At 33.6% G+C, this 27398-nt stretch overlaps 2 protein-coding genes across 2 annotated transcripts in view; one reads left to right on the top strand and one right to left on the bottom strand.

Moving 5' to 3' along the window:
- LOC133204132 (xylan 1,4-beta-xylosidase-like) overlaps positions 1-27398 on the bottom strand; it is a 478456-nt gene that overhangs the window by 111888 nt on the left and 339170 nt on the right. The window lies entirely within an intron of this gene.
- On the top strand, positions 2230-6373 carry LOC133204198 (galaxin-like). Its single transcript, XM_061339947.1, has 6 exons — positions 2230-2257; positions 3198-3518; positions 3736-3855; positions 3979-4333; positions 4532-4665; positions 5810-6373. Exons 1-6 carry the CDS (start codon positions 2230-2232, stop codon positions 6175-6177), a joined length of 1326 nt encoding a protein of 441 aa, XP_061195931.1. The 3' UTR covers positions 6178-6373.

Raw genomic sequence — 27398 nt, 5'->3', positions numbered from 1 at the left:
AGGTTTGCTGTGGGGATTTTGTCCGAGAACGGTACGACGACAAAGGGGAGAGAGACTGCTGTGGGGGTAAGGAATTGGTGAGACGGAGGATCGCCTTTGGAAATTATGATTAAAAAGAAAAATAAAATGTTGATATTAGCTCTAATGACACAGGTATAAATATTTGGCGTTTAAATCAAATCGATGTTCAAAATGTTCTGAATTTTTAAAAATGTATCTTTATTTGGAAAAAGGACAAATCCCACACAATAATTAAAGTTGTATTGAATTCCCAGTCGTGTAATTCTTCCGTATGCTTACCCAAGTACTGAGATACTCTTAAATATGAAATATAAGTAAAATAAATATATTTTCGATCTCCCAATAATTTAGGTGTGAACTTGTACAGAAAATCGGACCAGATCTGTTGTGCTTCCGGTTATGTCACTAATAGATACATTCAGACGGGGGAAAACGCAGGACTGGAACAAAAGTGTTGTGGAAACAAGACCTACTCAGTAAATACAATCGGTAAGTTTGTTTCCGTTTGATACACCTTTTTATTTTTTTCACCTTTGCCATCCCTATCATGCAAGTCATTACCCAAGCCATACCCTATTGTCAAATGGAGTCTTGTGTGGGATACAATTTCAAAAATGTATATTCTTTGCAATTTATAAGTGCATTTATCGTATTGCTTGCGTGTATTTCATTTTACTGACCCAATTTTTATAGGACAGTACGTTAAATATATATAAACAAGAGGCCCGAGGGCCTTAAAGGTCACCTGAACATAATACAATAATTTAAAGTATCCATAGAAGTATAAAATAAACTGATTGGTGAAGCTTTGTTGCCCAATTACAAGAGAAGAGGATGACCATAACTTTGCGCTTACAGACTTGTCGAAATTTTAAAATCATTGTCAGACATTTGGTCTGACAAAGTCAAATGTTCTGTCGGACCAGTCAACGTTTTGTCAGACCAGATACATGTACCTTATTTTGACGCTGTGAAAGTCATATGAATAACAGCACCAAAATGCCCTGGATTATTTTTAGCAGCCTTTAATCTTACAAGTTTCCTTCCTTGGGATAGAAAGTCTTTAATAAAAGACATAAATGACATGTTTTATGACTTTGCTATAACAAATTCAATTGGCTATCGTCAACACGCCGCGTACGCGGCCATGTTTTCTGTGTTTGTAGACTGGCTTGCCTGTCTGATATGCGCGATTTCGAACGATAGAGACAGGCAATACCAGTCTACTGTGTTTGTGACCTTCAGCTGCGCATCCCGATCCCGACCTTTATTAAATTTGCATCACGCTCGATTTTTTTCAAACGGTCATCTGGACCGACGTTTTCTCAAAAGTTGTCGGTCCAGACAAATTTTTATCGGCCTTGCCGACAGGACCGACGGATTTCGACAAGTCTGGGCCCGCTTAATTTATAAGCAAATTACCCGGGAACAGTCAAGAAGATTTTGAAAGAAATAAATAAATGCATTTTCACAATATATTCAACAGACCCCAACCTGAACTCCTGACCCTGGGGCCACGAATTTCACAATTCTAGAAGAGGCACTCTTGATCAGCATTACAATGTTCTAAGTTTATCTGATAAATTCCTAGGATCAGAGAATAAAATTTTGAAAGAATAAATGCATTTTTATTATATCGTTAATAGAGTCACACCCTAACATCAATACCCATGACCCAGGGACCATGAAATTCACAATTTTGGAAGAGGCCCCCTTGCTCATCATAACTTTATTTTTGGTTTGTTTGCTTAATACACAAGTGCAGAAAAGAAGATTTTTAAAGAAATAATGCATTTTCATTTTATAATCAATACAGCCCCACCCTTCAGCAGAACCCCTGACCCAGGGACCATTAAATTCACAATTTTGGAAGAGGCACCTTGCTTATGAGTTGATTGCTTAGTTCACAGGATCAGAAAAGAAGATTTTAAAAGAATAAATGCATATTCACTAAATAATCAATAGAGCCCCCCGCATAACCCCTCATCAGGGGGTCACAAATTTCACAGTTTCCGAAGATGCACCCATGATCATCATAACCATGCATCTAGTTTATCTTACTTATATACTGGGGACAGAAGAAGATTTTAAAAAAAATGTTTGCATTTTCACTGTACAATCATTAGAGCCCCACCCTTACTCCAGAACACCATGACCAATTGCATGGGCCATGAATTTCAAAAAATTGATAGAAGGCTATATACAATCATGCCAACAGTTTGTTTGATGTCCAAGAGTAAAAAAGAAGATTTTTATAGATAGCTCTAATTTTGATGGTTTTAGTCCAACCCTTAAGGCTTCGGGAGGACAGGGATTATGAAATTCACAATTTTTGTTCCCCTTTACTCAAAGATATTCTGTGCCAAAATCGTTTCAGTGGTTTCAGAGAAGAAGCTGTGACTCACGGGACCTAACAAACGATTTTCCAAAAGAACTAAAACTGTCAGCAATATCGAGTGTTGTTTACGGAGATCGCATATGATTAAAAACTACGAAATCTATAGAACATGCATGACGGGGGATCCCTCGTGGCTTTTGTAATTACAATAGACAAAAATAATTCCTTTATCATTGTAAATATAAAAAAATGCACTGATTTTTGTACTTCAAGTGTGATCTTTTAATTATCGCTACCTTGCTGAAATATGCGGGAGTATACAGTAATCACATTAACCTTCTGTCCATCAAGACTTTTCAAACAGAAAAGAATTAAATCTTCTTTTTTCGATGTTCGCCTATGAGTGTCTGTCCTCTTTTAGGACGCATAGTTTTGAAACGTGCAGAGACACTATTCATCATAATCAATTACATGAAAAAAGACACATATTATTTAGATGGTCATATTGCTTTGTCTGTTCTGTAATATGTATATCTGCTGAATGTATGTCTTTTGTGATTACATTTTATAATTTATAATAAGAACATTTTTTGAATCAAAACAGTTGCTAATTTTGTAACGGAATGACACAAAAGGGGTCTTTCGTAACAATTTCATGATTTATTGAGAATTATTGATCTCTCAATTTTACAGTAATATTACATCTCTATCTGTATTTATATGTATCAGTGTTTGTATCTCAAATCTATTCAGTGCAAATGTATTAACATTTTGTCCATAATTCATTCATAATTATTACATGTAATAAGAAGGTGTTTCAAAATATTTTCTTCTTCAGAAAGGAACACCCAATGCTGTGGAAATCAGTTAATATCGACAAAAAATGGTTGCTGTAATGAAACAACTCCTTTCAACAAGACTATATCAGCTTGCGAAAAAAAACAAATTGTTCCACGGTTCCATGACTTTTGCAATGGAATACTATACGATAAACGGAAACAGATATGCTGCGACGAATCCAAACTCTACAACAAATCCTCTTTTGACAAACATATCCGCTGCTGCGGGGAGTCTTTGTTTGATAACAGGCGCGAACAGTGCTGTGAAAGGGCGGATATAACCAAAGTCCAGCCCACAACAGGGCACTGTTGTGGGACAGGTGAGTTTTTAAGATAAAGCGATCGATAAGCGATCATGAATATGTAAACAGGTAAATGTACGATGAATTATTTAATCGTTTAATGCTTCTCCGCAGGTTATACGAAATGTTTATTATCGTAGAAATATCTATGACACATGCAGAGTTTCGTTTTTTCATACAGAAAAGTTAGATTTTCACCACTTTGTATATGAGAGAGCCCGTTAATTTCTTGCAGGTCTTTACAATTCATCCAATGAAATCTGCTGTCATAACAACGTATACGACTCATCAAATGGAACAATTCAATGTTGTGGGAACGGTTCATTTGACAAAAGACACCAGACATGCTGTCATGGTACGTTTTCTAATAGATACATGTATATATATTGCCCATTATATTTCTTTAAAGTTATCAAAAACGGAGTCAATATAGTTTGATTATTATCTCCCATGTATAAAAATGGATGCTTTATTTCAGGTATAGTGCATAACATAAAACACGTGAGCGACCCTAAATGTTGTGGTAAAGACGTATATTCGACAGCGTCACACCTATGCTGCAGTGGTGACCAAATAATAAAGAAAAATGCCTCTGACCACGATCAATGCTGTCTTCGGAATTCAGAGTTCTACTCGTGCAAACACCAGCCAAGGAGACCATCAATATTTTGTGGGTACCAGCGGTATAACAGTCAGACAGATCTTTGCTGCAATAATCAGGTCCACAAGGGCGCCAAGGAAACTGGAAGAGAATGCTGTCACCCTGGAAAAAAGGATTATGATCCAAGAAATGAGAAATGTTGTCATGGTTTGGTGAAAAGTATTGCCGAGAGGTAACTAGCTCCCCTCACCTCCCCTCCCCCCACCCCATCCCTTTTCTTTCATTTATCCTGGCACTCTTTGGGGTTTTGATAGATACTGTCAGTAATCATGTAATTCATTTTTTTATAACAGTAGCATGATTCGTGAGATCAACATCTAATTTTAATTTCATCGTTCTGGTCATAAATTTACTGTGAATTTAATTTTAGTTGCAGTGAGCAGTCGGACACCCCCAGCTCCTCCACACAAAGTAGCATTTGTAGTATTATCTCTCAAAAGTGGACTACTTGGAATATGAGAAAATCTGTGAACATCGGAAGTCTAGATATTTGTAGGAGAAATGGTGAGAAACATAAGGCAGGCACGTAGTATCGGGGGGAGGGGGGCACTTTTTTCCAAACATTACTATTTACTATTGAAAATGTTGATTGAAAGGTTGGTTGCCGCCCACTTAATTTTTGTTGCAGTATAGTCAAATCAGGGTAATACTAGTATGGTAATGTATGAACTGAATTTGGTTATGAAAGAAAAGTTGGAGCCTACAATTTTTTTTCTTTGCTTGCCATGGTTTTTTTCCAGACAAGTTGATTTTTTTTCTCTCTCTGGCTGCCCATTTTCAGAAACGATACTACGTGCCTGTAAAGTGTGCATCTTTATTCTAACTAGCTTTATATTATTCGTTGAAAAAATGTTAAGGAGAGATCCTAGCTGTACAAAGAAATGATCTCACGCAGATCCAGCCGGGATTGGAAGGGAATAATGACTTTGGACACCAATCAAGTAACAAGTCCTCTTTTACATTGACAGCAAGAATCATATATATATATAGAGAGAGAGAGAGAGAGAGAGAGAGAGAGAAAAGATTGATTGATTGATTGTTTGTATGTTGTTCAACGTCCCATTCCAGATTTTTTCACTCATATAGAGAAGTCACCGTATGCCAGTGAAGGGCTTCAAATTTAGACCTATACTCGACACTTAAGGCCATTGAGCATTGAGGGTTCTTTATCGTGTCAACACCTACCGTGACACGGGACCTCGATTATTAAGGTCTCATCCGAAAGACCCGTGACTTTCACTTGTAGTGTCGGGCGCTTGGCAAAGGAGCAGTCACTAGTCACTACCTATGTTTACGTCTTAGGTTTGACGCGGCGCAGCGTACGAGAATCGAACCCGGGCCTCCCGATCACGATAGAGAGAAAAGAAATTTACCCTCACGAATTAGGTTTATTATGCTAGGACACTATGTTTGCTTTTTTTTTTTTTGTTCTTGTCAATCAAAAATTTTAAAATATTAATATTTTTGGGGGGATGTTGGGGAGGAGGGAGGTCTTGGCCGTGTGGACACCTCTCATCCGAAGGAAAAAATTCACAGAGCCCCTGGCCTGTGCTTTTCTTGCGAGGCCGGCAAAGTATTGAGCGTCTGGTTTGCTAAGTTTAATAGATTTAATAGAGCAGTGTTGTAAATCTTTTCTGTCTTTATTCAGGTTACGTAATCAAAGTCCATCATATCAAATGTTTCAACTCGACCAAAGAATTATCACCGAGGATGATATTAACGGGGACAGCAAAACAGAACTTCTACAACGCCACAGATGCATTGTCTAAGAGAAAAATCATCAAAATCGATCTACCTTGCAGCTGTAACAATCATTATAAACTGAGAAAAAAGAGAATTCTTCTTGTGACCGACATTGATTTGAAGGTTCCTCACAGAACATTCCACCTCGGGGACAGCGATATCATTCTTCCCTACAAAAAGAAGGTGCTAAAGGATGTAAAGAAGAGGAGAAAGTCAGCGGTTTGCGAGCCTCAGAACTGCGTTAAAAATCGAAGCCGCTATCCTAGCCGCTAGATATCTAGTTGTCTCAGACCGCTATACCTCATCGTCTCAATCCGCTGTCCGGAGTCCGCATAGAGCTCTTTTTGGCCGTGGTTTGTGACGATGACTCTACCTCAACTAGTCGACAGGTGACGGCCATCAGATTTTGGATACAAATGTATTTATATCTCTGGTAATAATTAGTTTTTGAATCAAAATGGGCCGAAGTAAGGTGGAAATATATGAATAAGTACACATTTCTTTCCATAAATTGAGAAAAAAAATTCAGTTTATGTTAGTGTCGTGTGATGCAAAACAGTTACTCCTAATATGATATTACTGGCAGATTTTCTTTGGTATAAATGTTTTTGTATGTTTTCGTCATCTATAGAAAAGAGCAGAATACTAGATGAACATCATAGTCAGGGAAATCCAAGGAACGATTTGTATTTTTGAATCAGACAGTCTCGGGTATTTTATATGTAATTTCTTTTGTAATTTTTTTAATATAGTCAACATATCATTGTAAAATCGTCTTTACAGCATTTTGTAATATTAATCATGTCATTTCATTTCTTTGCAAAATATTTAATTTTCTAGACCCATAATTTCTAGTACAATTTTTTGTTCCCCTTTATTAGTTGTCACGGGACCAATTTTTATGTTTTTTTCTCCATCATTTATAAGGGGAAAATGATTTCAAATTGGTTATTTAAGCATTGAATCATTATTTTTTGAAAGATATAGTCTCATAACTGCAACGGTGTGTGCAAACAAATTGAGTAACGGGCATTCCCCATGTTTATGTCTTTCAATCATTGTGTTCATTGTACTAGTAATTTTTCCAGTGCATCTGTATGATTTCATTTTGATAATTTTGTAACTAACACTGCCAATTTTTCTGTTTGTTAATTATTATTATTATTTTTTTTTTTTTATCAATTTCTTGTTAATAAAATTGATGTATATAAAATTGATGCCAGTATTTTTTGATTTTCACGATTCCCTTAGACATGCCTACCATGGAGAGAAAAGGAAGATATGAATAAATGGTGTTACAAAGAACACTTGTCGTCTGCAGGAGGAACAGGACACGTCATTACTGCTGATGTAAACATAGTTAATTATGAGGGAGGACCTTAAATCCCTTATTTTAAAAGGGCCAAAATTTAGGGAACCCCGTTCTTTCAGCTGGCGTCATAATTTTATAAATATTATGAATTCGGTGGAAGATTACGCCAGGCGATGGGCCAAACACGAAAAAGAAGACTTGACTCTTTGTTAGAATGGATTAAGAACATCAGATTGATGTTGAAATCTCGTATTAAGCGATTGAGGGGTTGTATGAAAACTATTTTTCATTCTGTCTTTATAATTCAGAAGTGAAAAAGGAATTAGGTAGATTACAGTATGTACTGGTCCCTGTGCTATAATTTATATACAAGGTAATTTTCCTATTTTATTAAGAATGATTATTAAGGTTTGGGGTTGTTAATAATGGTTTGTCAGGCAGTAATGTTTCTTTTTCAGCCTTTTGTACAAGACTTTCTATTTTCCCTTCTTTCTGTTCTTTCCTTTCTCATTTGTTAAATATATGATGAAACTGATGACTTAAAAATGTTTTTAAATAAAAAAAAAAAAAAGCCATTAAAAAAAGTGAAGGTACTTGGTTTTTCTTTCTCATTTTCGATATTACAGAGAATATTAAGGAGATGAATTTAATTTTTGAGAATTCATGAGGACATGAACTACGACGCTTCACGCCGGCATATTTCATGAAGCGCGTTATACTTAGATTATTTTTTGATGTCTTGGCACATATTTTTGTTTTTCAACGATCATTTTTTGAAAAAAAAGTTTGCTCTATTTTTTTACTTCAATCACACCACATTGGAAATATTCTTACTCATTCCACGGTAGTTCATGAGAACATGAACTTTTTCTTATTTTGCAAAGAATCTTAAGGAAAAATATTTGGAAATGTAAATATTTAAGAAATGAATTCAATTTTTGAAGAGTCATGAGGACATGAACTACGACGCTTCACGCCGGCGTGAATATATACCTCATGAATTTTCAAAAATGAAATTCATTTCTTATATTTACATTATTTTTTCTGCTGAGTTGCCACAAATTACGCCATTCAACTATCATTTTTAAAGCAATACAGTCAAACTCCATACAGTGTCAATTCTCCGGGACTACTTTCCCTACGAATAATGCGTAACGTAATACTGATCTGTTTGGAGCTTCACTATACACGGTGTAGTACCTAAACGGTTGCTATCAGAACAAAAAAGCGTTCAATGTTTCTATTCGAAAATTGTACGGCTGCTAGCTGAAATAAATATGTTAGAGACACTTGGAAAAAGAGGTAAAATTGTCAAAAAGTGACCCCAAATCGATTAAGTCTTGGAAAAATCCTTGTGCACGGAACAAGTAAGGAATTTCTTTAAATGATGCCAGATGTATTTTGTAGAACAACCTTCTAAAAATTTAAATATAGTAAAATTTTAGAAGCCTGTACACATTCTCAAGTCAATATACTCCAAGTTTTCATGCTTCTTTTCATCATTTATAGGTTAGATAGTGTTCATTTTGGTATGTAAAGATGTGTCAATCTATAATAATACGTAGATATAATAAAAATTATTTGAAAAGATGTATTTTGAAAGGGATTTTTAGACAAAACACGATCTTCTTAAGTTATGGTTGCTATCAGAATCTTGGTACATGTATGTATGCACCGGCTATAAACTGAAAATAATGCACCGGCTGACATTTGAAAAATAAATTCTTTTCCATCAAGAAAATCAACGAACTTATGGCTGCACAGGCCAAAAAAATATATCTGTAAAATATCCTAAACAGCATGTGAAACACAATGTCTACATGGGCAATTGACATTTACCAACTTAACTCGAATTTATTGTGTTCTTCCAAGTATAGCCGATCTTCGAAAGGCATCAGAAAATCAAAAAGAAAACTATACGAAGGAAACTTAAATAATTTTAACTTATATAAAAGTTTTTCCATCATTACTTCAAAACCTTTCCAAAGCTAGAATCTTTGGGGATTTTTGAAGCCTACTTGTATACTTAGACCTAAATAATATCTAGAAAATTTTCAGTATAACCTTTGACGATAGTGCATTGGTACGCTCTAGCTTCAGAAAATACATAACAGTGGGACGGACAACTTCGGAATGGACATTTTTCCGAACTTGCGCACCTTTTTCCTTTAAAGCTATTATCTTAGGATTTTTTTTTAAATGGTGGGGTTTTTATATTTAAATTGATTTATGAAATAAAAAATCCAACATTTTTAGCTAGTTTTTGAGATATTAAGTGGCAAAGATAAAAATCCCATGGGGAAACATGTACTTAAAATTACCCCATGAAAAACCCCACAAAAACCCCATGGGGTTTAAAATTTTCCCCATGGGGGAAATAAACCCATATAATCTTTCGTGGGGTTTTTAAACCCATACATGACTAAAAATTACATGTGGGTTTTTTTCCCCCACGTTTTTGTTACTTAGGGTAAAAAAACCCATGTAATCTTCATTATATATCTTTGATTTCATGAAAATTGGAATGGAGACATTAATATTGTCTTGTCTTATTTTCAAATTTATTTCCAAGATATAATAATTTCAGACATGTCTGCTCCTCATTTTTTTTTTCAATATTTTTGAAACCTTGTTAGTAGCAAAATCATTTGTTCTTAGAGATAACAAATTCTGTTTATTAATTAATTCATAAATTATCTTGGTATGTCCCACTTCCCTTGGATCCCCAACTCATAAGAAGAGACCGTTGAATCCACCAATAAATTCTTTGAATCTATGTATGATTCATGTTACATAGATATATTTTCTATATGACTTATTCATATAAAGAATAAACTTTCTTATCTCCCATACAGAAGAGTACCATTGCTATATATATTTCAATATTTATTTCATATTTCTTTTTTTCCTTCAAATTTCCCCTTGGATCACCAAATAAACTGGATCCTTGGATCCATCACTTAATTCTATGGAGCTATTTAACTCATTCATGTTAAGCTTAAGTTATGTACGTGTGCTTGATATCATTTTGTTGAAATCAAAAAATAATTTATAGTATCAGATAAAGGTATGTTCCTCTCACTTTCAATCAACAGCCTGAACATAAAACATTTATTCTTGAGACCTGATTAACATATTAAAATCATTTACTTTAAAATAAATATACTTTTAATATCTCAAACTTTTTAATTCATAAAATATTCCCACTCCCCTTGGATCCCCCTCTCAAAAGATTAGACTCCTGGATCCACCACAAAATTCTCTGGATCTATGTTTGAATATTTTTTTCTTCAAATTAAATCAATACATATGTGATTAGATAAAGTTCTTCTTCCTTTGGATCCACAACTTAATTAAAATTTAATTGATCCTATTATTTGTTATCAAATTGTAAACACGTGTAATATCTTTTTTTTCAAATATAAGGATATGCAAATGCTGTTTATAAATTAATTAAAAAATTATGTCCCATTCCCGTTGGATCCCCCACTCAAAAGAATAGACCCTTGGATCTACCACTAAATTCTTTGAATCTATATATAATTCAAACCTATATATAATATATGACTCATTCATATAAAGGATAAATTTTCTTATCTCCCATACAGAAGAGTTACATAGCTATATTTCAAATTTTTTTTCATGAATATCTCTTTCTTTTTTTTTAAATTGATAAATTATTCCCCACTCCCCTTGGATCCCTCATTCAAAAACCTGGATCCTATGATCCATCACTTAATTCTTTGGATCTATATAATTCACTTATATTGAGCTTAAAGTTATGTAACTTTGACATTAAGCTTAAAACAAAACTTCATATTATAAGATAAAGCTACATTCCTCTCCCTTTCGATAAAGAGCCATGAACATTAGACATGCCTGATGTTCTCAATTATTCATAGGTTTAACATATATATCAAAAATCATTTATTCTTAAATATAAAGTACTTTTAATATCTCAAACTTTTTAATTCATAATATATTTCCCACTCCCCTTGGATCCCCCTCTCAAAAGATTAGACCCTTGGATCCACCACAAAATTCTCTGGATCTATATTTGAATATTTTTTCTTCAAATTAAATCAATACATACATTGTATGTGATTAGAAAAAGTTCCTCTTCCTTTGGATCCACAACTTAAGATTTTTATCCCTAATACCTGTTATTAAATTGTAAACACATGTAATGTATTTTTTATTTTAAATATTATAAGGAAATAAAATTAGAAATTTAAAAAAGGCAGATGAAAGAATTCATTATCATGTACTCTCATTAATTCCAGCATCTACACTTGTTTGTTATGCACTGACAATAGCATAAAATTTGAGAGCAGAATAAAAAAAATTAGGTTAACTTAAAAATCACATCTAAGCCAACAGCATTGATTCAGTTGTTTCCTTGGAACCAGCACCTAAATGAGTGTATGTTGAAAATGGCAGCAGAAGAAATCAAGGGGAACAACAAAACAATTTGTAAAAAAAAAAAAAAAAAAAAAAAAAAAGATTAATTTCTGGTTCTGTCAGTGGAGATGTTCATACATGTACAACCTACTAATAATCCTTCCATTTACATCTCCACCTGATAATATTTTATTAATGCTAACTTTCAAACAATTTGTATTATTAAAAAAAAAATTAAATAAAATTAAATCTGCTATCAACAACTGGATCACTCCCAATTACCCAGACTGTTCACAAGTATAATCTGATTGTATGATATATATATAGGTTCTCCTTTCATTGTAAAGAATTAACTTCTGTACAAAATTTAAAAATTGTTTGACTTATCGTGTAAAAACAAAGTGTTGATGGATGGACAATGCGATTCTAATTGTTTTCCCGCATTCCATGAAAGGCCCTAAATATCACAAAATAATAAGTATACTACTTCAAAGAAATTAAGGCATATTGACTGAATGCAGTTAAGAGGGCTGGGTGGTTGTGGCCATTTTCAGACTATATTGATCTCCTTTAGAAGAAGAGCTCCATATAAAGATATACAAAACTGATCAAATTTTAAAACTAAAATGTATGAAATTTTTGTTTGCCAAATGATAGTTGACAGCTTAAGATATCATATCTAAAAAAATTAAGTTATATATCTGATGGTCAATTTGTCGACCCCCCAGCCTCCTTAAAAAGTATAGCTGTTGCTTGATTTCTGAAACTTTTGAGGGTTTGAGATAATGAAGATGACAATCATATCTTTAATTCCAAAACTTGTATGTATTAATCACTTTAAAATATCCCTTGTATATTACATTTTTTTAACTGACCAAACCTCAACAGCAATCTTTGTACATGTACATAAAAAAACAAAAAAAAAAAAAACATGAAACCCAACACACCTAATGACAGTTGACCTAACTAGTAAACACCATTAATTTCATTGTATTATAGAGATTGCATGTATCTATTGCTATGTATACATGTGTATATATCTGATGCATGTAGGTCCATTAGAAGCCAGCTAGGACCCAGTCCCAAACAAATCCTTTTAAAATTACCCCAAAATCAAGATGAAAATTCACTGACAAGCACAGTGTAATTCATCAGAAATCTAAATTTTTGTATTGTAATACTTAATTTATTAAATGAGATGTGAATATTAAAAATTAGGATAAACTTTCAATCTATTTTTAGAGTCTTTACTTTGCAGTAGAATGTATATAAGCTTATTCAGGATATAACTTTGGGCAATACAGCCCATCAGTTTACAAAAATAACCTATATTAATAACATACATTACAAAATTTAAGACTCTCAGTGAGCCTAAATTGGGGGGTGAAAGTTGCAACTTGTACAAGATGTCAATATTTCTCCATTTGTCAACTTTTTGAATCTAAAATTCTAATTGAAATGGTATAGGATTTAATTTGTACTAAAAATTGTCAATTAAATCTTGGTAAAAAATTAGATCAACATGCAGTTCTTAGTTAATGTAGATACCCAGGTATTATAATAGCAATATCCAATCAAGGAAATTGTCTTGTATGGAGCAGAGTGAGCTGTTGAGTTACTTGATATACCTGCAGTCAAACCTAAATGTTATCTCGAACTTGATAGGACCAAATTAAAATCAAACCTAAAAGTATCCAAAGATTTGAGATAACTAAATGTAAAAAACATTAAGAACATGGTTGGGACAGACAACTTGCTTTGACATATCCCTGGTATTCAAGATATTGGTGTTCGGGATATTGAAGATCGACTGTATTAGACATCTAGACACTGTTTCTTCTCCTTATTTCAATTTACTTTCACTTATTTTTCTTCTTACTCATCAATTATTTCAGTAACAGGTTAATTTGTGTTGTTGGGTTCAGCAGTCAATATTATATTTTTTTTAATAACTTAACTTTTGATACAGAATTATAAGGCTTAATCCATGTGCGACATTATGTTTAATTAGTTTAGTTTAAAATATATTTTATTCATTACAAATGAAATGGATTGAACAGCAGGCATAATGCCTATAATCGTTCTCTCCATAGGTCAAGGTACATATAACAATTATTGGTACATTTAACATTGAAAACAGTATGTAAAATAGATCATTAATTGGTACATATATAAGGTGAATCCAGAGAAAAAGAGAGTAAAATAGAGAGAAAAAAAACATAATAAAGTACATTTAACATTGAAAAGCAGTATATAAAATAAACCATTAATTGGTACATGTATAAAGTGAATCCACAGAGGGTGAAAGAGAGAGAGAGTAAATAGAGACAGAGAAAGACCATAAAAAAAAACATAATAAAGTTGACTCAGAGTGGAAAAACTTCCTTAACATGCCTAAAATAAGATATTATTCTTCCTAGCATATCATGATAAACTAAGATTTCAGTGAAAACCTCTTTGAGTTTCTTATAAAGGTATGTATATGATCAAAAAATGAAAAGTTGTCTTCTAAACATAAGGATTCAGCACCATATAGTATATTATCTATATTAATTGGTATGTCATTCTCATTCATATATTTAATCAGCATCTGTCTTTGAAGAACATACTGTGGGCAATACATGAAAAAATGTAATGAATCTTCAATTTGGTATCCACAATTTGTACATTTTGGTGAATCATTGAGGTGGTCTTTAAAAAGATCAGCATTGAGGTTACTACATTTATTTCTCAACTGGCAATGTAGTATATTTTCAATTCTATTCCCATAATTGTACAACTTAACTTTATTTTTCTGGATGGGATTGGTGTAGGTTAATCTTTTTTTGAAATTTTGCAATGTAGGGGAAGTTCTACAATCATCAGGTAAATTATTCCATAAGGATATTGTGGATGGTACAAAACTATTATAGTAAGACACTGTTCGAGTGATTGGGATACGATATGAGTTTTGATTGCGTAAATTGTAATTATGCTGAATTGGCATACATCCCTCGAGCATATTATACATGTAATCAGGGGTAAGGTTATTAAGGATTTTATACATCAGTGTGAGCTTATGCTTTTCCCTCCTTGAACTTAAGGTTTCCCATCCCAACTCATAATATAGGTTAGTTTTGGATGTATTGCACCTAATACCTGTAATTATTCTTGCAGCGAATCCACCTGAACACTTTCCAGTAATTTGGATTGTTCTTCAGTGCAATTATCCCATACCACATCCCCATATTCTACAACTGGTCGAACAAATGAAAGATATATTTTGATTAGCAAGTCCCTTTTCAATTTATATTTAAGTGTACGCAATATATTTAGTCGTAAGCAAGCTTTCTCATAAATTGTTGTAATATGTTCGGACCACCCCCCATTAGACTGTAATGTCAGCCCTAGATGACAGTGACTTTGATTCTGAGAAATACTATTCATTGTATTCCCAAATGAGATATTTGGGTGTACTCGTTGAGTTCTGGTAAAATTAACATTTACTGTCTTCGTAGGGTTAAATTCAACTAGCCATTGATGAGACCATTGCCTTATTTTTTCAAGATCATCAGTAAGAGATACTGCTGGGCTGACTGTGTCAGCATCTACAATAACAAACAAGGATGTGTCATCTGCAAACAGTCTTATTTGATTTTGTATGTTTTCAGTTATGTCATTGATATAGATAAGAAAAAGAAATGGACCTAAAACTGACCCTTGCGGGACTCCAGCATTAACACTTTCCAATCCAGAGGAGTATCCTTCTAACACTACCTTCTGGACTCTATCACAGAGAAAATTCTCAATCCAACTTAAGATATCACCTGTGAAACCATACTGTTGTAATTTATATAACAGTCCTTTATGCCATACTTTATCAAAAGCCTTAGATATGTCACAAAAGACAAATCTAACATCTTTACCTTGATCAAGGTTCGATATAATTGTGTTATAAATTTCAACAAGTTGATTAACAGTGGAGTCACCTGGCTGGAAGCCTGACTGGTTCTTAGAGAGAAGATTGTGATTAAACATAATAATTGTACAGATATTTAAATACAATTTTTTCCATGATTTTACACAGACTACTGGTAAGTGAAATTGGTCTGTAGTTTGCTGGGTCTTCTGGGCTCCCTTTATTTTTGAATACAGGTGTTATATCCGATTGCTTCCAAATATATGGTATTTTATTAGTTTTTAGGGAGAGATTGAATAATTTAGTGAGAGGTCTGCTTATGGCAGGAATTATATTTTTTAATACTTGTGGTGCAATTCCATCAGGACCAGGAGGTTTTGATATGTTTAAATTTTCAAGTTGATCAATAACATCTTGAGTTGAAATACTTATGGAATCTATAGAATACGGGGGACCAGGTCCTTGAGGGGGCAATTGGGGTTCTCTGTGATGTTCAATTTGAGAAATCTCTGCAAAATGTTTATTCAGTTGGGTAGCCTTATCAGTGGGATGGATGAAAATATTACCATTAGATTTCAGTGGTGGAGGTACTTTGTTTTTATTGGCAAATTTAGTTAATGATTTCACAATTCTCCACCATTTACCAGGATGAATAGTTTTGTCTAAGATTTGTGACGTAATCTTTTGTTTGTAAGTATCCTTAGCCTGTCGTACCATAGTTATAACTTCGTTCCTTAGACTCCGATATTTACTCCACTGATAATCACTATTAGTCTTTTTTGCTTTATAATGTACCCTATTTCTTTGTCTCATTTTACGTCTAATTGAACTTGTCATAAAAGGTTTATCAGATGGGCGAATTACAACAACTTTTTTAGGTATATTTTTGTCAACATGGTAATTATATACTCTAGTAAAATTGGGATAGACTTCATTAATGTTTTGAGTATTAAAAACCTCTCCATCCCAATCCACATCTGAGAGATTTTTATTAAGTGATTTATAATCAGCCTTTGAGTAATTTCTAACTACTCTTTTGTATGCACATTGTTTAAATGTTTTGAATTTTACATCAACACCCACTGGACTATGTGTGCTGCAAAATGGGGTTAGCACTACCACTGATTCAACTTTTTCAGTATTGTTTGTAAGTATAAGGTCAATGCATGTTCCCTTTTGTGAAGTAAAGTTAGTTGGCTGGTTTATTAAATTTGTTAAGGAAAATTTATTTAGTAAACTTTTAAATGCATTATTTCCCTTTGACATCATATCAATATTAAAGTCGCCTACTAGAAATACTGGCAAATTTGTGTTAAGGGCATTTTCTAGGGAAGATGCAATATAGTCAATAAAATCTGCCTTTGAGTTTGGTGGTCTGTATAATACTCCTACTAGAAACTTATTTGTAGAATTTTGAATTTCAGCCCATAACATTTCAATGTTTGGGTTAGAGAGATCAGATCTTTGAGTAAACTTAAGATTGTTTTTAACATATAGAACGACACCCCCTCCATATCTGTTTCGATCTAACCTAATTGGTGTTTGAAATCCTTCAAATTCTATATCGTCGGTAGGTATTGTACTATCAAGATGACTTTCTGTAATTCCAATGATATCAAAGTCTGAAAGTTCATTATAAACAATATCGACTTTTGGCAGGAGACTACAAACATTATTATGTACTATTTTTATATAAGTTGATGATGCATTGAACGTGGGACCTGGATTCAATTCAACGCCACCAATTAAAAGTAGATAGTACAAAACTAAAAAGCTGGGGAGCAATAACATACCTTTAGAAGTTTGAAATATTTCGGAATAAATTGATAGCTGTGATATCAAATAACTTTCAATATTTTTAAGTTTAGTCATGAGTGTCAAAAATAATCATCTCGGCCAAATTCACCACAGCCATTCCAGGTTTTCTTGCTTTCAGTTTTGACAGGAAGTAAACAATCAAAATTAGGTCAACTGAGTCAAAAAACAGGCGTATAACAAAATACGTGCAAAAAAATTGGAAACACGAAAAATGTAGAAATAGGTGCAGGAATTGAAGTAAGCAAAAAACATGAGAGCAAAATATGAACATAAACAATTTCAAGTCTATGACATTCATAAGACTGAAGTGCTTGGACACAATCTTTATGTACAACTGTTGGATGTAACTGTGAATTATATTCCATACAACCAACCAACATATATACAAGATAAAGTTCAGTACATATAACATACTGATAAACTGGCACGTGTTGCAGTGCAGCTCCAAACAATAAATAATAAATACTAAGGTAAGTAAAGAAAATGAACTGGGTATTATTTATAGAAATGGGAAAATCCCCTTAAGCGTCTGAGAGACTAAGATTTGAATAACCATGTGTTCGTGTCAGGGCTTATGCAATGGAGTGGATGTCATTGTAGCTGTGGTTTTTCGGTACTGGCCACCATAATGTTGGAGTTTTTGTAAGTCGTCAAAACTTCTAATAGTTTGTTTTTTTCCGGCTAGTGTTTTAACGAGTATATTCCCATCATAGGTCCAAGCCTGGTCTATCACATTGTCTTTCACGAGCTTTCTGGCATGAAAGAGAAGTTCTGAGCGTTTCCTTGTTAATGCTTCGTTTATAAAGATTTTGTAAGTGTTCTGTTCATTTTCGTTGAATGACTTTAAATTACTTTTCTTTGCATAAATGACTGCCCGATCTCTATATGAAACGAATTTAACAATGATATCACGGGGACGTTGAGTATTGCCCTGGTCTCAACGATTGTTATCGTTTTTGAGTGGTCTGCCCACCCTGTGGGATCTGCTGATGCGATCGAGACCTATTTTTGCATCTTGTGTATCAAGGGCATACTTGTTAACTACATCCAAGGTAATTTGGTCGGTATTTTCGTCTGGGTTCTCGGGAATTCCCGTAAACTTCAGACAGTTACGCCTGGAATATTGTTCCATATCGTCCATCCGTAGGGTAAGATTTTCAACCTGTGACTCAAGTTGAGTCACCTTTTCTACAAGGGCCTCTGATATTGTATTTTTGAAGTTTTCCTTACTGAGTATAACTTCTACAGCCTTCTTTATAGCTATTTCATCTTTAGAGATACTGTCCAAGAGAGAGTTAAGTTTATTTATTTCTTCATTGTGATCATGGCTGGTCGCGTCGCTAGTTGCCATTAGGGAAGTGTCACTTTGACTACTATAACTAGATTCTATTTCAGACCGTGATCTTTTTTGAGCAGGTTTAATAAGAAATTCACTGGAGTATTTATTCGAGGTAGAATAAGAGTTTTTTTTTATTCCTAGGCATACTGGAGCATTAAACATGCAACCATAATGTTACTGAATGGCCGATGATTACTACTCACAGGGCAAAGCTACCGAGCCAGCTATATATTTCTCAATGATTAACTGGACAGATCACATTCTTTTGATTACTCACTGTACTGTATCCTCAGTAAACATCCTAGAAAACATCCTAGTCACTTATGATTCTTTTTTTTTTGTCGAATTTCAGCAATAAAGTATAAATTCCCGGAGCTGCCCAAAACACGTCTGGCTTACATTGTAGCGACATTATGTGTTAGCTAAAGGACACACAAATCTCTCCTTATACATGTTATAGATGGACTTTTCTTTGAAATCATTTTTATATCTATGAAATCATCTGATAAGTATGAAATTTGCTTTTATTTCAGTAGAATAAATTTCGTCAACAACCCTAAGCCTCTTACCAATAAAAAAGACAGTGAATGTCACATAAATCACATTGTCTTGCCCCATGTATTGGTATAATTTCACCATGATATTAATTATTGACCATTTAATCATGTTTAATAATCTGCACTATATAACTGCCTTTAGAAATATATTTTTATAGGTAGGCCCCCTACATTACATGTACTGTAAGTAGGAGCAGTCAATTGACCATATGTCTAAAATCATGTCTGATTTGTACATCCTCTCTCTCTCTCTCTTTAACGGGCCCTTGGCTTTCTTTAAAAGTAGAGGAACCCACGCCTGCGTTCGTTTAAAGCAACATGCATGTTTAATTGGTGCATGAATAAACTAATTTTATAGTATACATGTAGATATTTTGTATTTTATAAATATTTACATTTAATAGGTTGTGCGTGACAATGTAATACATGTACATGTATGTATATCTGTGACTGAGGACCGCGTGTACAGTTCTACTTGTAACAGATAAAGTTTGTTTATGTGTATATACTCACTGATACTTACATCGTGGACAGCTGTTGAATGCGCACGCGAAATATATCTTGGAATGGAACAGCTGATCACTGAACAGTCGCCTATGACGGCGTCGAAGTTAGGACTTAGTTCCCTAGTATACCAACCAATAAAAAGTTCTTAATCACATACATCACATAAATCACAAGTTACAGCTTCGTATTTAATCCACTGAGAAAACACTAAGCAGTCCAAATTTTGCATGCTTAGTCGCCGATCTTGGTAGTCGGTGCACGTGCTTTTAATTGTCCGATTCCCGGGTGCGTTTGATTTAATGCAATTGTAAGATTACATTTTGAATGAACGATTTATGAATATATGTTACTCTAGACTTCATACTATTTGATGACAGTTCCTAAAATACTGACCAGGTCTATAGAATTTATTGTATACTAGAAAACAAAGCTACTTTATGGATATGCCCCTCATTATATGACAGTAATATTACATATATTATTTTATTTATTATATATATATTCATTTTGCTTCTCGACATGGTATTTTTGGTCGGTAGTGCCCTGAAACTGTTTGGATTCCCCCCTCTTTTCCAAATTAAAATTGCTTCCTTCGGGCATGAATATATGCGCTGATCCAGGAAATATCCGCAGGCACAGATACAAATTATTTTGTCAAGCAAACAATTTTCCTTACTATTTCACAAGGGGTCTGTGTTTTCTATAAGGAGGGGGTTTCCAACAGTTTAATTAGACTGGGGTTTCAACATTTCCTTAACCCCCCCCCCCCTTTAGATCTGCGAAGGCAAACTTCATCATATTATTATAAATTTTACGTTCTTGACGTTGTTTTCAGGTAATATTGAACGTGCTGGAATAAGTTTTTGTTAAAAAGTCAACTCCCCTCCTCACACAATTATTTTCTTTTTTTGTAAAATGAGATTTCAGTCTTAGACTAATTAAAATTAGCCCTTACGTTGTTTTTTTTTTTTTTTTTTTTTTTAATTATTTAACATTTTAATTGTTATGCCACAGTCTAATTAAAATTAGCCCGCCCAATACGTTTTTTTTTTTATTGTTGTGCCATAACAAAAATTAAAACGGAGAAAACGGAGGGCTATATTTTAATTCGAGTGAATGAGAGTTTTGTACGCCTGTCAGGTATCTAATTACTGAATAAGTGGTGAATATGACAATACATTGTGCTTATTATCATATAATTGCAATTAATTGATTGTGGGCATTTTGGGAGTGCATGATCATAAGATCTTTTTTCGGATTCACCCCCTTGTAAACGTATTTCGAATGACAGGAAATATGTACTGGATCCGCCTCTGTTCGGGCACCTGCAACCGCTAGATACAGTACTCCTGTGTGTTTGTACTATGTATATACCACGGTATAGAGTTCCAATCGATAACAATAGAGGGTAGTCTGAAGATGTATACACGGTCCAATGCATTACGGCCGAAACACTGAAAAGGGCAATCTTGAACTGAATCTCCCATTCTTTCTTTCAAACAGACACTTTCACATGTTTTAATTTGATGAAAAAGCATACAGATATAAAGTAGTATCTACTACTATATTTATATAAATATGAGCAAAGGATGACTGCACTTAAGGGCATGCGAAAATTGCGACAAAATAAACTTTCAAAACAAGCATTTTTCTTTTAATTGCACAAATGGTCAACATCTAATCTACAACTTTATGTAATTAAATTAAATAAAAGTACGTATTTACGAAGTACGAAGCTGTTTTCTAAGGCGGGGGTCATCACAATTCCTTGAATCTCCGTACGATAATGAGGACGCCCACCTTTTCACTGACTTTATACATAGTCAGCGCATGTTTGTCTATTGTTCTCCGTTTAACAGTAGTTGTATATTTGCATTAACAATGTTGTGTCAAAAGGAGATTAATAGACAAACATGCGCTCATGGTTTAAACGAGAAAAAACTGCTTCTTCTTACATCGCTCTCTCTATTGTAACCAAGGGCTGTGACATGTTGAATATTATAATTCACCACGTGATTTCTTACCTCAGGTAACTCTGTGAATATTAAATTCCGTCACGTGACTTGTAAAGTAGCATGTTTTGTGCTAACTAGGACAAAGTGCTCGAACACGTTAAATTGTTAGGCATTGATTTAAAAGATACTTTACTTACATGGACGTCGCTCATATTGTTAATTTCGTTTTTGAAACCTCTGAAAATAGTGTTCTTGTGCCATACAGAATAAAGAGGGAATGAGAAGGAATGGGAAAGAGTGATCTCGTATTTTTTAAATACATGTCATTGTTATTTATCTAGTCTAATTTTAGAGCCATTCTTACAATGTTAGCTCCACCTCTCATGCATACCTAATGTTTAATCAAGGGCAGGTAAGTGTAAATTCTCTACACTTGGAAAGAGTAAGGACAGAAAACATAGAATCATTTTATTGTATAACAGTCTAAGATCATTGTAATATTTAAATTCGGCTCGAAATTGACAGGATTCTTTCATAAATATATGAAAATGAAATAAGAGTTTGATATAAAAGCAACAGAAGCGACCGAAAAAGACCCAAAAACCGGCCTTAAGTGCAGTCATCCTTTGAGTGAGACTGATAATTTTGATAACTTAACGGGGGCAAAGGTGCAGTGCTTGTTTAAAATGCAATTGAAATTAGTTGTATTACTATAATACAACCAGGGACCTATATACTAGTATATAAGTCCCTGATACAACACCATAGTCACCATATTGTTACTCAATGCAATTTTTTGTTAATTTTACCACTTCAACCTTTTTATCACCATGATCACCACAAGCATTACACCGTGTCACATCTGAAAACAATTCCTAACAAATTAATAAAATAATATTCCATCACACAGGAATAAAAATTATGCTATGTGTATGTTATTTACAAATGTGTGTAATTAACAATTGTCGTTGTTACTTAGCGGACATATTAGCTTAACAGCCTGTATGCGACTGACACCTAACTCTTTTTTTTTTAACTTTTGACGTTTGGCCTTTGTGCTGTACAATGACCCGATGACCTCAAGACTGACAGTGAAAACACTGATACAAGTTTGTAATCATTATCATTAACTGAACCATTTGTAGTTCACCTGGTCCTAACTGCTCAAAGGAGGTCTACCATTTACTGTAAAAACAATACGATACTACTATAGATATGTTATTTTAAAAACATTACGTCACTGCATGCCAATTATCTTATTTACTGTGAAAACAATACGATACTACAACTATGTTATTTTAAAAACGTTACGTCACTGCCAATTATCTTATAATGAAGAAAAAATAATTTTACAAAAAAAAAAAAAAAAAACAACTCTCGCTTTGAAGACATGCAAGTGATCATTGGATTAAAGAAAACCACAAATATCATGCAATTATTTTAATTCTACTGGCTAAAGCTTAAATCATGTTAATGAAATGATTAAGAGAAACCTATAATTAGATGTTGAACCCCCCCCCCCCACTATTATAGTCTTTCGGTTTGGTAAATTTTCATTCAGATGCTGGTTAGCCCCCCCCCCCCCACAACACACACACACTTCTTGCTGTGTAAGCCCAAACACTGGCAAATTTTCAGGATTTGAAAAACAAGGTACCAAACAAGTAAGAGGAAGGTCCAGCCCCCCCCCCCCCTTCAATAGGATTTAGATTTTAGGGGGGTAAGTATTTTTGGGAGGCGCCCCTTTTAAAAAGAAACATAATAGCTTTAAAGGAAAAGGGTGCGCAAGTTCGGAAAAATGTCCATTCCGAAGTTGTCCGTCCCACTGTTACATTTAAACCACCGGACCTTGAATGGAGAGGATGAATGGATGTCCGATTCCCCTTTAGATTAACTAAATTATTAAATTTATACAGACAGAAGAGACCTCTCCCCCCCCCGCCACGAAAGAAAGAGTTTTTTTTCAGATAAAGAAGTCTTCCACTTTTTTGCTTGCTAATGTTCTTAAATTTACTTCTATTTCTCTCTCGGTCTCTTTTGAGTGGGGTTGACCCCCTCCCCCCCCCCCCCTTTATAGATTCGAACATGAAAAAGACTAATATTCTATCCAGTAAGTAATATATATGTACATTTAAAGGAAGCATTACAATTATTAACAGACATACCGGTATGTAGTCATTTTTGAAATTAGAAAAAATAGGGGGGGGGGGTTAATTGCATGCAATTCTACTTTCGTTTTCTTTTTCAATGCATTTACATATTTTTTGGACATTGGGAGTGTTTGACCATATTGTATGATCTAGCCTTCAATTTTTGAATAGTGTTTGGAGCAGGTCCATTCTAAAGAAACTATTTACCACTGCTCATTGGATAAAAGTTTATATCCAACCAAAAAACCATGAGAGGTCCTTTATTTATGAATCTGGCGTATTTACCCAGGTGAAATCTAATAAATTGCACAAAGTTAATGGCTAACAATTTTATTGTGTGCAGGATACTTAGTAAATGTACAGGGTATTTACAGACAACACAGTCTATTATATTTAGTCATTTCATATACGTATAGATATAGAAGTAAACAAAATTGTCATTAAAGGATCGAAAGCAAGCTAGGTAATATAAACAAGTCAAGTATTTAAAAAAATATAGAATGAACATTTCAAAGATAGTTTTCTAAACTATTGTATAATAGATGTTAATTAAGCATTTAAAGAAAATTTGAAAACTTAGGACATTTCCAATAGAAACCTGTGTTGTTGTCTAAAAGTAGCCGTAACATAAATTTCTCCGCATAAAAAGCTTTTGTTCTTAAGAAACCGATTAAAGTGGGTAATTCTATGAAATAATCAATACTTTTTACAAATATACACAAATCTGTTGATTCATTTTTATCAAATATTTGAACATTTCGACGCTAATTAGATATAATTCTCATGTGTATGTAAATGTGCTCGAGGCTTTCGACAGTTTTCGTCTTATATACCTCAACAATCCTTTTATTCTTTAAAAATTCAGAGAAGTTTGTTAGTTTTAAAAGGTATGTTACGTTCCGTAAGGGTGAAATACTAAGCAACTAAACTTCAATAATTGAATTATTGACCATTTTGTTGAGCCAGCGAAGAAAAAATTTAATACTTACCATTTCGTCCATTTTTTTCCAGTAGTAACCGCACAATTTTCGGATAGCAGTGATGTACGCGCATTTTTTCCGATAGCAACCGTTTAGGTACTACACCGTGCTATAGTTTTGACGTCAAGTAGGGTATATTATGACGTAACAATTGAGATATTCATGCTCATTTATGGTAGTTCATGAGAAAATGAGCTGTTTTCTGTTTTGTAAAGAATCACAGGGGAAATTTATCGGAAATGTTAATATTATGTATAATATCTCTTTGTTCAACGATTAGTACATGTAACCTTTTTACCACTTGGACCATTGATAATTTTTTATGATTTACAAATCCACATTTTTCAAAGTATTTTTTTTAAATTGTCTAACACATTGATAAACGTAAAATATTACAGATTTAAAAATTTTCCTGATGTTTTCATTATAAACCTGACAACGAGACAGAGTTAGTATTCATTGCTACTTTCAATCTACAAAAGGGTCGAGGGGGGGGGGGGACCATAGATAAACCATAACTTTTAAATTATTATGACATTCTGTATTCTCATAGAACCGAAATTTAAAGTTCTGGCTAAAAATGATCGCGGGTAAGGGCAGTTTTGACGGTCGATCGAAATATATAAATTTTTTTAATCGTTGACCTCAATATGCATGATAAAAATACAAGGGAGGTAGAAATATTAAATTAGCAGAACTATAAATACTGTAAATAGTATTATAATCATAAATGTTGACACTGTTGTTTATGTAAACAAGAATCTTTAGCATATTAGTTGATGACGAATACTTTATGGTTTTCCTAACTCTAAAAGTAGAGCAGCAAATGCCTTGTGCATTCCGCACATTTTTTATTCTTCATAAACAGGTATCTAAAAATTTCAAGGTTTAATATGACACAAATTTAAAAATAAAAATCTTGGGAAAAAAAGAAATTAAAAATAGAGAAGAACAAAAATAAGGAAATATAACACATAGACTACTATTTTGAAGAGTAACGAAATAAACATGATTACAATAAAAAAAGGCTTAGGGACATTTCCACCACCTAAATATAGAAAATGATTTTCTATATAACCGTAGCGGTCACTCGCATGGAAAAATTTGTAATTTTGCATGTAGTAGAGAGGTAGCAGGCATGAACTTCATCGAACTACAACGCTTGCTCTGCCTTTTGGGGAGCGTTAATATAGGTGTGTTTTCGTACAAGGAAGGATGTAATTTCCAAAGTATTTGTAACGAAAAAGGAAATTACACTATTTCATTCTACAGTTACAAAAACAAGGAATTAAAGTACATCCATTTATTGAATGAAAATGCAATATTTATTTACTCCCTCAAAAAAAAAAAAATAAATAAAATAAAAAATAAAAAATAAAAACTGAAGTGTAAATATGTCACATGCATGATCTGATGGCTTCATGGAATCAGATAAAATATACTGGAGGATGAATTTTTTTTCAGCAAGTATGGAGCGATGTTTCATAGTCGTGAATAATGGAATAGGTGCGTTGGATTATGACCCTCGAACTGGAGTTTGCTGTGGGGATATTGTCCATAAACGTTACAACAACAAAGGAGAGGAAAGAGGCTGTTGTGGGGGTGAGAATACTTTTTTTAAAACTAGACTGAGACCGGAGACTTGGAAAGCCACAATGTAATTATTGTTTTGATAATAAAAAGAAAAGATAAATAATTTACCCCCGAGGAAACATTTACAACAAGAGTTTTAATCAAATATTGTGATGTTCAAATGTGTTGAATTTAAATGGACTTTTTTTCTTTAAAATAGTGGAGAAATTCATGCGATCATTATAGTTGTATTTAAATATACAGCAGACTTATATGAAAAAAAAAAAACTATATAGTAGTGTTGTACTTTGCATGCACTATGCCTAAATAGTAGTCAGGGTTTGACACATGGTGCACGAGCTGATTATGCTGACTATTGTATAAAACGACAATATTTTCTCCATTTCCAATGTTTCATCACCTCTTACATTAATGTTAGTACAACCCCTATTATGAGGTCACGTTGTGCTACATGTACGTCATAATCTTTTTTCTTTAATTTTGAATGTTCCATGCATTAGGCATGATGTACTGATAGTTTCAGAGAATTTTAGTTGAGTGAAGGGGAAAATTTGCAAGAAACTATTTTTTCTATATATGTAAAATATTTGAAAGTAAGTTTATATATATTATAATACAGTGCTTTAGATAACGGCCTCAGTGGCTAAATCGGTAGCACGTCGGACTGACAATCACGGGGTCGCGAGTTCGATCTCCGGCGTGGGCGCTGTCGGATTTTCTTCAGAAAAAGAAGCCGTGCACTATTTCGGCATAGTATGCTTATGCTATATAAATCCTTAGAACACTATGCGAAAATAGTTGGGTATTGATTATTTAAGAAATAATGTATCATTTTTAAACATCTATCGGGATATAAATACGGGTTGGTCAGGAGATCAAATTCCATAAAGCCCGAAGGGCTTTATGGTAAATTTGATCTCGTACCAACCCGTATTTATATCCCGATAGATGTTTAAAAATGATACATTATTACTTATATTTACA

Source organism: Saccostrea echinata, unplaced genomic scaffold, assembly GCF_033153115.1.
Source record: "Saccostrea echinata isolate AGI-Se365-2 ecotype Australia unplaced genomic scaffold, CSIRO_AGI_Sech_v1 ptg000052l, whole genome shotgun sequence".
Taxonomy (NCBI): domain Eukaryota; kingdom Metazoa; phylum Mollusca; class Bivalvia; order Ostreida; family Ostreidae; genus Saccostrea; species Saccostrea echinata.
The sequence above is the reverse complement of the archived record's forward strand: the minus strand, read 5'-3'. Positions and strand labels throughout refer to the sequence as shown.